At 30.0% G+C, this 14,266-nt stretch overlaps 1 protein-coding gene and 1 long non-coding RNA gene across 3 annotated transcripts; one reads left to right on the forward strand and one right to left on the reverse strand.

Moving 5' to 3' along the window:
• Positions 1-2,176: 2,176 nt before the first annotated feature.
• LOC111886894 (uncharacterized) lies at positions 2,177-2,752 on the reverse strand. The gene has a single exon (XM_023883135.1). It carries the CDS (start codon positions 2,750-2,752, stop codon positions 2,177-2,179), a length of 576 nt encoding a protein of 191 aa, XP_023738903.1.
• A 4,166-nt stretch (positions 2,753-6,918) lies between these two features.
• On the forward strand, positions 6,919-13,757 carry LOC111886891 (uncharacterized). Of its 2 annotated transcripts, XR_002848590.3 has the most exons (7): positions 6,919-7,331; positions 7,437-7,591; positions 7,695-7,859; positions 8,767-9,056; positions 10,309-10,479; positions 12,985-13,214; positions 13,305-13,464. It is a non-coding gene; the product is annotated as an uncharacterized LOC111886891 (long non-coding RNA). The 2 variants fall into 2 exon arrangements; XR_002848589.3 differs by lacking the exons at positions 12,985-13,214; positions 13,305-13,464 and adding an exon at positions 13,471-13,757 and having other exon boundaries at positions 6,924-7,331.
• Positions 13,758-14,266: the final 509 nt, after the last annotated feature.

Consider the following 14,266-nt stretch of genomic DNA (forward strand, 5'->3'; position numbering starts at 1 on the left):
CAAACACGGATTTGAAGTTTTTGAGTGGTGAGTTCTTTGAAGAGGTGGTTTCTCCAACGGTTTTGCCTTTGTTTCTTCTTAATGCGGTTTCCGGATCTTCAAGAGGAGGAATTAGAGGTGTAGAAGATCCTCGGGTCATGAACTAACTGCAACTTAAAACAAAACAAAACGCGTAAAAAGGAACAAAAATTTAATCTGATTCAGCGTCAGACTCGCCGAGTCGGGGCGAATGCACTCGGCGAGTTCACGTGAAAATCAGTTTTTTTTTTTTTTTTTTTTTTTTTTTTTTTTTTTTACTTAAACAAAAAAAAAAAAATTGAACAGAAATTAACTTTGCGTAAGATGAATCTTACACAAAGGGTCGATTGAATTAGAATTTAATGCTAATTTTAGAACCGTCCCCGGCAACGGCGCCAAAAACTTAATGTGTGTAAAACTCACTTAGTTTTAATCCTACTTTAATTATCCAATAACACACAAAAGGCAGTGAACCTATCAATTGTGGTATAGTTCAAGCAAGTAGGGTATCGAACACAGGGAACGACAAATTAAATTAAAAACTAATTCTATCTAAATTACTTTAGCAAATAAGGGTTTTTCTCTAGTTTTACAAGACTAGAAACTTATTAAACAAAACCAATGCAAGGCTAGAAAAGAACAAATTAACTAGGTTCAATAATGGGAAAGAAACTTCTGTTTAGTTCAACTCGGTTAACTTTATGGTTGCTTTTAAGGTAATAGTGCAATGGATTAATTCTTTCGTTGGTTACCGATTCAAGTGATTAAGTTGTGTTCACTACCCTAATCCTTAGCAAATAAACTAATTCAAACAGTGGCCAATTGCTTAACTTAATTATATTTACTAGATTAATTATTCGGGTTAAGTTAGACTTGCAATAGCTAATTAAATTGTTATTTTAATTAACCTCTTGTTCAATAATCATATTACAAGCTTGCACATGAATTTACTCAATTTACTTATTAATCCTAGTTTCATATTCATTAATCCTAGACATATGATTTAGTGGTCACTTATCATATGAGGTTGATAATTAATAGATGTTCATGCTAATTAACTATCTTCCTATTAACAGAAAATAAATTATCATTCATACACAAGGTTCTTTAGCAAGCTAAAATAACAATTAATCACCAACTTAGAATTAATCCTACCAATCAATCAAACCATATTGTCAACTTTGTATCCCCAAACAGAAGTATAAAGAAATTAGTTCATAACTAAGGTGAATAACAGCAAACAAATAAGTTCAAGTTGCTTAATCATATTGACAAAACAAGAGAATTAAGTAGAATGATGAAATTACGCCTTAATTACTCCCGGAATTGGATTCTAGCTTCTTTGGTCGACTTCTAGGGTTCTTCTGGCTTCTTATTCGCAGCTTAACACTTCTGAAACTTCTCAGAATTCTTTTCTTTTCGCATTAACGAGTTATCTTTATATATGCATACCGACTCGTCGAGTCATATGGCGACTCGTCGAGTCCCTCTCACATTAGTCGTAACCTGATAACTGTCTTGACTTCCGAATGCTTATCTCTCTGAATCCGCGACCGGACTCGTCGAGTCAAGAGATAACTCGACGAGTAGAAGCTTTATTTTGGCTGTTTTCTTTCTTCTTTCCACTCTTGAGCTCTCAACCGCTTCTCTTGCTTCCTTTCGCTTCCGAGCTTCATCTTTGGACTGAAAAACACAATTTAACACTTTTAAGTACCTTTTGTCCATAATATGCAACAATTTAGCTAATATATGAATAATAAACTACACTTAAAACACACTAAATATGCACATATCAAGCTGCTTTCCGAAATGTTGGGTATTTTATATTGTTGACCGTATAGAGATCTTCAAAACACGTAGGGCCACTAATATGCAATAAAAGTAGGCGAAGGTAGTATCGCTCCCCTTCAGCAGGATTAGCAGAAACCAAACGACCTCGCATTAATCCTAGTTTTCGATGATTCCAACGATGTGACTTCGGATCCCACGTAAACTTTTTAGGAAAATCTCTATATTTATATTCTCTTGCACGAATATCTTCTTTATTTTTTAGAAAAAAAGCAGTCAACATTGATCTATTATCTCTCTCCTTTTCAACAACGCTAGTCAGTGTATCATCCTCACTGAACCTAAATAACTATTGATTTGGGAGATGCGCCTACAAAGCCATCACACAAGGGTATATCTGAGAAAGGGGGAAGCTAAAAATCCTCCATATTGCCTCAGGAGGTGAGACATATCGTGCATCCTGATACCGTTTTATCTCATTGATAACGACTGGTTGTCCATCCGGATCAATATTGATAACTTGTTTGTCATGGCCCTTGTAAATATACTTAAACACATATTTCACAGAGGTTATACTCGAGCAGACTTCAACATTCATGTGGCAGTTAAACATCATTAACAACTTTGGGTTATACGGGACAACCCATCTGTTATCCATCTTATTGCCTCGTATGTCCACCTCTATACCATTATCTCTTCTTCGGTACACAGGATATGAGTCCTTTCCTTGTAACGTTGTTTCATTGAATTGTCGAGGGTATCTAAAACGACATTTCTTTTGCTCATTATTCATACAAGGACAATCAGAGTTTAAGCTACCGCAAGGACCATGTATCATGTGTGAGATGACCAATTCGTGCATTTTAGGATACCTTATTGGGTTTGGAATTTCAGCACATACTATTTTGTCGTAATGGTCTGCATTAGTAAGCTTGTATGGAGGCATCATTATCAAGAGGAAATGCGCATGCGGCAAACCACGCTTTTGAAACTCAATGACATAAACGTACGAACCCACTACACCAAGTACATGCTTATTGAGGAGTTGTTTCTTAAGATCCTCTAACTTAGCACGAAAACTCTTGATACAAGGTCTGGTCGATCTTGGGCCGTCTGCCAAGGTAGTAACTCATTTTTTATTTCTGGCCAATTTGGATTGCATGTCATTGTAAGAAATATGTCAGGCTTCCCGTCATCTTGAACTAAAGTCATGGCGTCAAGAAATCGTCGCCGCATGTCACGAGGGCCTCCGATGAAACTTGCAGGTAACACGACACGTTGCCCTATCATAGTCGGTCGAACCTCACCAGCATTAACACAATCCACTACACCTTGGTATAAATCTGCTCTTATTTTGGACTGGTTTTTTCTATAAAAATCCAAACGTGAAGTCTCAAGCTTGATGTAGATATCTACTACAAACTGTTGTAGCAATCTCCCGCCCAACAATATTACATTATAATTTGGCCGAATTTGAAACTTATAGCAGTAGTACTCTCGCATAGATACAATATTCCGCCCTTTTTTTGTATTAGAGTCTACACAATGTTGATGTCGTGAAAAAAGTTAAGAATTAATGTTGTATACAAAATGTAATGTTTGTTAACTTAACTAAAATTTTAAAAGTTATGATATGTGTACCTTCTAAATCATCCCCGATGCCTTCATCGTCATTAATAATATCATTGATGGAAAATCCATGTCTTGGGATTTTTGAATGCCATCCAGACTCACCGTTAGGAAAAAAATAAAGGATAACACAATGGATCATAACATCCCCAATAAGATTGAATTGTTTGCGGTTTCTCGGATTTTCCATAAACGATAATACTTCATTTATATGCGGCTATGTTGTCGTTACCTTCAACCCAAATACTAGCGACCTGAGGTTTTTACGATACAAACGACATGATTAAATATGGTGTGTAATATGCACTGTTGTATTTCATACGTGGTATATTTATTTTATAATTAGTAGAAAATAATTATTATGGTACCTCAGATGTGGTTGGTCGGTTGTATACCCTTTGATCAAGTTCTACCGATGCATTTAAAGTGACTCTGTAATTGTCAAGCGGCCCTAGATCAGCAAGTCTTCAAAATGTCTTCACATATGGGTTTGTAGCAAGAACACGAATCAACTTTCCAGCAATTTCTTTATCAATATTCTTCCTTTGGAGTCTATGTGACATCTCATAATCAGCGTCGTAAAAATACAACTGTAAATACCGAGGTATTCCATCTCTTGGAATCAACTGATCGATTCTATGATATATTCCTCCATTCACACAAAAGGTGTATACTCCAGATGTCATATTTGTCAATGTTTTGTCATAATTAACGCCAATTGATGCGAAAGAAAAGTTGTTGTTGTAGCAACGTATCATTTGTCTAAATGTCCTACCTAATTCGTTTCTGGATGTGAAGAGGTTGAGTAATTCTTCAGGAATAGAGGAATGTGATAACTTTGTCTTACTATCCATGCAACAAAAGGTAGGGAATTCAAACTGAAATCGTTTTGCTCCACAATGAACACATGGTTGTTGTACCTTCAAAACACGATGTTCTTTAGGGATACCATTATAAACAAAGCTATATGGATCCAGATGACTAATTTCAATAGGTGTTGTCGGTGAGTTTCGTTCCTTGCGTCGTTGATATGCATTTCTGTTCTTAATCGATTTCCTTTGAGCAAAATCCAATACACTTGTAGGAGTTACATTAGTAATATCAGCCAAGGTCCTCTGTGTTGTAGACACATTTGTCATAAGTGTCATGTTTTGACTACTTACTTCTCCATTAGTTGTTTGTCTCATTTTCTTCTTCTCCTTTAGTCGTTCATAATATGTCTTATTATATAATTTTCTTTTTTCTGCAATAATTTTTTTGGATGAATTATGCATAAAGATAACGTATTAATCATGTTGCGCATATGAAACATACCCTTTTGTGTATTTACATCAAGTTGGATAGCCTCATTAGGCCTATTTTCCTTATCTACAATCACCATGCCAACTGTAAAAACATGAAATTAATAATATATAATTTTATTTTTTTATAACACATTGTAATAAAAAATAATTTTTATATACAATACTTATAACCGTATTAATTGAATACCGATTGAGTTGAACTAATTATTTATATGTGAGATTGATACTTACATTAAATTATACTGCTTTTTTTAATACTTGAAGTAATGTTTTAACAATTTGTGTTTTTTGTTAATATATATTTATTTCAAGTTTCATTAATTTTTTTCGGTAAATATTTCTTTCATGTTTTAATAGTTTTTTTCAATAATTGAAAGAATGCATATTGATTGATTTATATTTAAATGATATTGTAAATTTTATTTGGTAGATTATTTGTTTTACTTATTATACAACTGTATAAATATCTAATAAACAGAAAGAAGAAAACTAAATAACATAAACAAAATAGTCAGACAAAGAAAGTAAAATTTATAAACTTAAAAGTTTTAAATCATTATAAAATACTAAAAATCCATGTCACAAATTCAGCAAAAAATAAATATAAAAAGTACGCAAGCAAACAACCTTCTAAAAATCAACAAACACATAACTACCACATAATCCGCAAACAAATAACTACTACATAATCCGCTAACAAATAACTATAGAAAATTTAATTATTCTCTCTATCTCTAATCCTAATTCGCTCAGCTTCCGATGTCCTTGGATCCAATGTGACATCAGTTAATATAGTAGAAACCAAAATATTGTCTGTATGGACATGTAATATATAGTTAGTAAGGTATATTAAAATAAATAACATGTAAAGAATGAAACTATATATAATGTTCCCCACGGTTAACTTACACAAATTTAAGTGGACCAACTTGACCCTAGAGACATAAATTATGGATTGATTGAATATTGCAAGATACAGTGGTATCATAAAGCTTATCGGTACGTGATTGAACATCAACTTGATATTATGTCCCCTATTCATTTAAACAAAATTTTGTTAAAACACATAATAACAATGAAAATTGGTTAATATATTTAAATATACTTACATCTCATTTTGGAGAAATAATTCAAATGCATAGAATGACGTGATTCGTCTTCCCCAAACGATTTTTCTAATAACATCTAAAGCATATTAAAATTACTATAATTTTAATTTGTTGTATGCAATTGATAAAAACAAAATATATATAATTAAATATATAAATGTACCGATCATCATTCTTTGACGACTAAAATCTCTTGCGAGGCTTGTGATAGAAGAACATAATGGATATTGTGGAAATGAATTGGCGACATCATTTCCCAATCGAGTAAATATTGTGTTAATTTTTATTAGTATTGCCCAATCACCAAAAAAAATTCTGTAACTTTGATACATGGGGTGATCTTCGTAAAACTGCTCAACTTGGAAATGATTTAAGGACAATACACGTCCAACCAAATTCATGTTCAAAATTGTTTGCCTCAAACATTGTGGGACGATGACGATCATTTTGTCTCTCTGTATATGTAATATATTAACAATTATGTAAATAATAAAATGAACATTAGCCAAAAAAAATGTCATATTTATTTTATTGTATTCATACTTACATTACGATCAATCAACCAAATCAGGACTCGGTTATTTTCAACGTCGTCCCACACATATAAAACCCGAACAGCTAATATGTTCCACCATATGTAAACGCTTCGCAATGTCGAAAATTTTTGAACAGTAATATGATCATCCATCACTGAAATATTTTTCAATTAAAGTTATATTTCACACAACAATTTCTTATATTTTGTTTAACAAAATAAATCATCAACTTATTGAAAATAATAAAAATTTAAATGTTTACATGTTTTATCATATATATATATATATATATATATATATATATATATATATATATATATATATATATATATATATATATTATCATATGGAAGACAATAAAATAAATAGTAAAAAAACGCTTCTTGAAAATACAAATGAGTTATGGAAAAGTTGGATCGGTATTTAAAAACCAAATAAAATCAATTCAGTATATATTTTAAACATTCTTCAGAATAAATACATTCATACATTTAATCTAGTAAATAGATTTTTATTTTTAGGAAAATAAAGTTATGACTTTCTTTTTCTAACGACACTCTCCTTCCTTTGTGTAACCCTAAAGATGCCGACACTCTCCTTTCTTTGTCTAACCCTAAAGAAGACGACACTCATCTACCACTCTTTCTCTTACAAACGCATATACTCTTTCTCATAATTGATAACCTCCTACAAACTGAAGAAGAGATATGTCGTCCTTAGATGATCCGTTTAACATCCAAACGCAGCATCCACGCGTACAACCTTCAACAATAGAAACCATTAGCGACCACCACGACCACCGAATCCTTCTGATCTACAACCCCTATCCCTCATCTAGATCTACACGACGATTGGAGAAACTCAACAGGGTTATCTTGAGGATGTGTCGGTTCTTATTGGTTGTTGCTTCTCTTGTTGCTGAAACGCGTCTGCTTCTTAATTTACAGGTTTTGAATCTTTCTTTTAGTTAAATTTTCATCCTGTATATCTATATCTCTACCATATACCTAACAGAAAACCCCTAACCCAAAGATTTATTGTATAATTTTCAGAAATTTGAAGGAGAGATCAGCAGGAAGTTCTTGTTTATTCATAATTGCATCTGTATTCGAAAGTGGTTAGGGTTCAGTTGGTTTAATTTCATAGATCGACGAACCCTAGAAATACTAACATTCACGCCTCCGATGCAATAAATTCTTAATAAAACGTATGTATCAAATCCATAATTTTGAACTTTTTAGTTCTATACCTTAACATCACTTAATTTATCTATTTGGATTTCAATGTGGGTTTTGAATATCCATTCACAGATTGTACAGTTTAAGGATTTAATGTACGAAGCATTAACAATTGAAGAAAGTTGGGACAGAGATGAAGATATGAAATAATTTATCCACTGATTACTCAATCCTCAGTGCCTTCACTCTCGTTGTTTCTCCATCTTCAGTTCTATTACCGGTGATTAACATAAAAAGGTAAAACAAATTGGTTAATCCGTTGACTATTAATTGATTGTAGGTATGTTTCCTTTTAATTAATATTGTTGTCTAATTTTAGGTTACCCCAAAATGAGATGGTTTATTATTTTGATTGGCTTGTTGAGAAGCTTCATAGATGCCTTCTCCTCCTTTTAGTCATTTCTTTCTTTTTGTTAATCTGTTGACTATTGACTCAATCCTTATGGAAATTTATTGCCTTTTTTTTGCCTTTCCATATCTATCCTACTTTGGATCATAAAGGTTTTATGCTCTTTGGTTCTGTTGTCCTTTGTAATTTAGAATTTGTTAAAAAGGTAGGACTTATTTTACAAGGTTTTATTGAATATTGTTATACGTTATAGGATTAAAAATTAATCGGGGAATGGAGTAGATTTCCTGACTCCAAAATTTATTACAGGTTATATGTTTTGATATTTAGTTTTTGTTTAATAGCATATCTTGTTTAAATATGTTTGCTTCAAGAAGTCCATGTTTTAAGTGAAGTTTCTAAATTTGAGTTTGTGGGAATTATAAATTCTTAAATAAAAAAGTTTGTTATATTGTTCCTTTATAAAATCAGGTATACCCTATAAATTTGTATGATAAAAGGGCATTATTATGTCATTTTTTCCAGATCATTGAAAACCTTAGGACCGCCAGGGAGTAGACTTCCTGACTCCAAAGGCACAATGAAAACCACAGGCCCTTTACATGTTTTTGTTCGGGAATTTTTTTGGTGCTACACCTAATAAATATTTATATTTCCGCCCCTGGGCTATGTTTGTGTCATCTTAGTTAACATCAAATAATGCGTATTACATTATCCTTGTTTTGATGATATAGAATGAAAAATAAAGGCCTAAATCACATTCATAAACTAATCAATTTTTGTATTTTTTTTCAGGAAAATCTTAAGAGAAACCATCAGAAAATGTTTTTTTTTTTTAACTCAAAATCGGTTCTTCCTCACACATAGGTCTTATTTACTGTTGATGGCTCCTTAAACGGTTCTGAGATAAGTTATATATGTGTAATTATTTTTATTGAACATGATTTTGGTATATATGTTGACATATTGACATTTTTTTTTAACAATTTTTGGTGTTTGTATGATGTATCAAGACTGCATGGGTTGCCGACAGATCTTGATTGTCCGATATTTCATTTCTTAGATGAAAAAAGCTACATGGAGAGGTAACTAAATTTATGAAGTTGTTTAAATGAAATATCAATAACTTCGTCCCATTTCCAGTTTGCCAAAGCCAACTCTCTTTTCTTTTGTTTTGCAACATTCCATTCATGCAACACGAGTTTAAAACATTCAACTTGTTCGTTAACCTCATCATCGGTAAAAATCCTCATTTTATCTCTTAGGTGTATTAATATTGGTGTTAAAAAGTGAGTATTACTAAAGCTTAACTGAGACTATTTATAACTCATTTTCCCGCTAAAGCACGATACTATCACTAAAATTTAGGAATGAAATTATTTAAACTTTTTAGTACCTTATCGTGGATTAGTCAATATATTATTTTAACAAATTTTAATGGGAATGACGAGATTTGTTCTTATCTTATTTTATAGCTCATTTTTACCACATATGACCCTAAGGTTATTGAAATGCATTTTCTGTTCACTTTTTAAAATAAAATTCACAGATAATAAAAGATACTTCAAGTCTTAGGGATAGTATCGTGCTTTAGCGGGAAAATGAGTTATAAATAGTCTCAATTAAGCTTTACTAATACTCACTTTTTAACACCAATATTAATACACCTAAGAGATAAAATGAGGATTTTTACCGATGATGAGGTTAACAAACAAGTTGAATGTTTTCATGATTTAAAACTTTTAAGTTTATAAATCTTAGTTTCTTTGTCTAACTATTATCTTTATGTTATTTAGTTATCTTCTTTCTGTTTATTAGATACTTATACAGTTGTATAAATAGTAAAACAAATAATCTACCAAATAAAATTTACAATATCATTTAAATATAAATCAATCAATATGCATTCTTTCAATTATTGAAAAAAACTATTAAAACATGAAAGAAATATTTACCGAAAAAAACTAATGAAACTTGAAATAAATATATATTAACAAAAAACACAAATTGTTAAAACATTACTTCAAGTATTAAAAAGAATATAAAGATATATTTTCATGAGTTCTTATGAAATTATTTATGATTATGAAATATTGTTTTGTTGAATCTGTTTACGAGGTTACCGAAACAATAAGAAATAAACAAATATACTATGGAAAAGTATGATTCAAAAACCATAAATTCAATAATAATCATAAGAGAAAACATAAAATCCCAATATCCTAGTAGCTAAAAGCATATAGTACTAAATATAAAATACCAAATTTACGACTTGAATGTACTACAAAAAGTCATTCAAATTATTGATAAAATAAAATTGACGATCTTTCTTGTTAGGCTCATTCTTCATCCGGCCAAGCCACAACAGCTCCTGTTGGAATATGTACATCATTTCCAACCGGATTTTGCTGGATCACACCTACATCATCTTCAGCCTGACGTGGCGCATCAGATTCTTGTATTGGTTGGTTCATATCTACAGGTGACTCCAACCAATTTCTGCAAAAGGTAATTTAAAAATAATATTAATAAACACCTACAATTTAAAAACAATAGAAATAATCAATTTAGCATTAAAGTGATTAAAATTCAAGAATATAATATATAAACTAAGTTACTTTTATGAAATTATGAAATAATTGTTTAAATACAAATGATAATATCATGACATACCCGTAATCTTCGTCATCCGGTAGATGACGAAGCTTAAAGAACCTGTTTCGGGACTGGATCGTGAGTCGGGGGATTTTGAACGGTTTTACCGACTCAGCTGTATCTGTTGTATCAACTTCATCAGTCAACTGATGTTGATTATCAACACTTACAAGATCAATAACTTCATTCCATTTCCAAGATTCAAGTGCTAAATCACGTTTTTTCTTTCTTTGGAGATAATGTTGTTTTTCACCAGATTCATGTGTTGTTGTATCCACATCATTCTTAAAGGCCTACATGATGGCTGTCAATAAAGTTAACATTATTAATTAATATAAGTAAACATAACTTTAAAATGAAACCCAAAACAATAAAGAATAGATGAACATACTTGTTGATAGTTGGAATATTCAATTTGACTGAGAAATGGGTTGACATTTGGTGGCATTAGTATATATAATGGTATTCTTGATAAACTTTGTTTGTTATTAAGGGAGAAAATAGGTATCGTTTAAATTTTGAATTTTAAATCCCAATCCTAATCTTGTTTGTCATATGTCATTAAATCCACCAGCCTCCAATCCACTTTTCCCGCCTAAACTATATTAATGCATTTCAATAAATTCCATTCGCAACTGATATATCTGATTTTTCATGTATTTAATCTAAAAATTAACAAATATGTTAGTTATAGTAATATTTTAGTGAATAAAGTTTGATTTTCAAGTTTTGTAATTAGTTTGGATAGATAAATATGATCCGATTTTAAATTTTAAATATTATACTTAGTTTGGATAAATAAAAAGGATAACAGTAATATTTGAAAATATGTTGTTTTTGAGGGTAAAAAAAAGTCAACATAAATTATAACTATCGTAATAATAGTTATATCCATTATTTAAAGTTTGAATTTCAAGTTTTATAGATAGTTTGGATAGATAAATATGATTAAATTTTAAATTTTAAATATTATAATTAGTTTGGATAAATTAAAAGGATCAGAGTAATATTTGAATATATATGTTGTTTTGGAAGGTAAGAAAAAGTCAAGATAAATTATAACTATCGTATTAATAGCTATATCCATTATCTAAAGTTTGAAATTCAAGTTTTGCAATTAGTTTGGAAAATGTTATTTTCTGCACGTTTCGTATTTCTAGTCTTCCATCATATTTCAAAATATGTTTTTTTATTAGATCATATTCTTTTCTCAAGTTACTAATATTTTGAAATAGGAAATACCCTTTTAAAAGTCATATGTGGAAGTTTGAGTAACAATCCAAGGATTCTTAGGTAAATTAGGTCTAATATTTTCAAGTTTTGTAATTAATAGCAATCCATATTTAAAATACCACCAACAGAAAAAACTTATGATGTTATAATTAGTTATATATATTATCTTTATAATATCCATTATCTAAAGTTTGAAATTCAAGTATTTTAAAGTAATATTATGGTAATGTACTTTCAACACAATGGTTTTTTATCATTAAAAAAATTGAACTTGAATATAATAAATGACAAATAACTACATAAATAAAAATGAAAGTACAACGATTAAAACAAAAAATGGGTGTTATAATAATCAACCAATACAAAGTAAATTGCTATTATTTAAATCTAAACCTTCATATTGATGTCACAATAAACAACCTTATCTATGATTCTAATTTATATTAGATTATTGGGGTGTAAAGGTCTTCATCTAATTTTTTGTATTCACCCAAGAGTAAGCCATTGGTGTCGACTATCATCCATTGGCCATAAGTAATCCACCATTTCTGTTGTTCATTCATAACTTTATCATTTGAATGAATAATATCTTCTTGTTCCAATGGTAAGGGTAATTTTGGAATTTATGTATGCATGACCACACTAAATTTGCATTCTTCACATAACCAATCATGTTTGGGTACTTGATCTATAATGTTCTGCATACAATATGTGTGTTCAGCACCATCCTTGCATCTACTACATATAGCAAGTAAATGCTGATAGCCTACATCTCCACAAATATCACACACAATCACATCACACAACTGGGCATCAACAACCTTAACATCCATTACAGTGTTGATCTAACCTGCAAAAAAAACAAAAATTATGTACATAGAAAATACATGGTGTTTCAAAAATGCAAATGAAAGTATTATATACCGTTTTTTGACTTACATTATATTACATAAACAAAAATTATGTTATATTAACATAAACAAAAATTACACACACACACCATTATATTAAATATATATTTTTTGTCTTATATTATATTAGATAAAGTTTTGTACAATATTATGTTATATTAAGATTTTTTTTTTGATTTACCTTATTGGACTTGAAATTTATTATTTTATGCAGGAATATAAGCTGGATTGCTAGTTTCTTCAGGATCTGTAAACACAAAACACACACACACACAAACAACATTATATTAGATACAGTTAAAGTTTTGTATAATATTATGTTATATTTGATTTACCTGATTGGACCTGAAATTTATTATTTTATGCAAGAATATAAGCTGGATTGCTAGTTTCTTCAGGATCTGTAACACACAAAACACACACACACACACAAGATTATATTAGGTACGGTTAAAGTTTTGTACAATATTATGTTATATTAAGATAAATTTTTTTATTTACCTGATCGGACCTGAAATTTATTATTTTATGCAGGAATATAAAGCTGGATTGCTATTTTCTTCAAGATCTATAAACACAAAACACACACACACAACATTATATTAGATATAGTTTCTTTATTTACATTATATTAGATAAAGTTTTTTAAAATATAAGTTGGATTGCTAGCTGATAAAGTATTTTGTGTTTTTTTATGTAGGAACAGAAGATGATATGATGATTGTCGCTGGTTGATTAGGTGGTGTAGTACTGGCTGACTCACCATGTATTGTTGGCTGTTGTATTGCTGGCTGTTTCGTGTCCTGTAGAAAAAAAAACAATTAAAGAGACTGAATTTATGTGTTTAATTTGCAATTTTTTCTGTTGTATTAAAGAGGGAGATACAGAGTGAGTTTGTGTGTGTATGTAAGCACACTCACATATAAACACAAACCTTTAATCACGTTTCATATTTTTTTTTCCAGGAATATAGTTATATTTGATAAATTAGGGTTTTAGATGCTTGATATAAATAGATAGGTAGAAATATCGGAAAAATTAACAAAATTTTGATTTCAAATTTTTCTTGTCACGTTTATAATATTTTCCTATGAATTAGGTTTTGACTGTTTCATTCATTACCAAGTCAAAAACAAATGAATTGAGTAAATGTTGACAGATAAGCCACGATGCTCAATTTAATGCATAAATTTATTGTACAAATTGTATAATGTCTTGTACCTCTTAAATTTCAGCCTTTGACCAAATATGTATATTAAGATATATATATATATATATATATATATATATATATATATATATATATATATATATATATATATATATATATATATATATATATATATATATATATATATATATATATATATATATATAATGGTAAAAAGATGGAAACATATACATCAACTTCTTCAATTTCTAGACAACTATGGGATGGTTATTAGAGAAAATGGATTTTGGCGCTACTTTGGACTTTAAAATTATGGGTCAATGAT

This window comes from Lactuca sativa, chromosome 6, assembly GCF_002870075.4.
Source record: "Lactuca sativa cultivar Salinas chromosome 6, Lsat_Salinas_v11, whole genome shotgun sequence".
NCBI classification, from domain to species: Eukaryota; Viridiplantae; Streptophyta; class Magnoliopsida; order Asterales; family Asteraceae; genus Lactuca; species Lactuca sativa.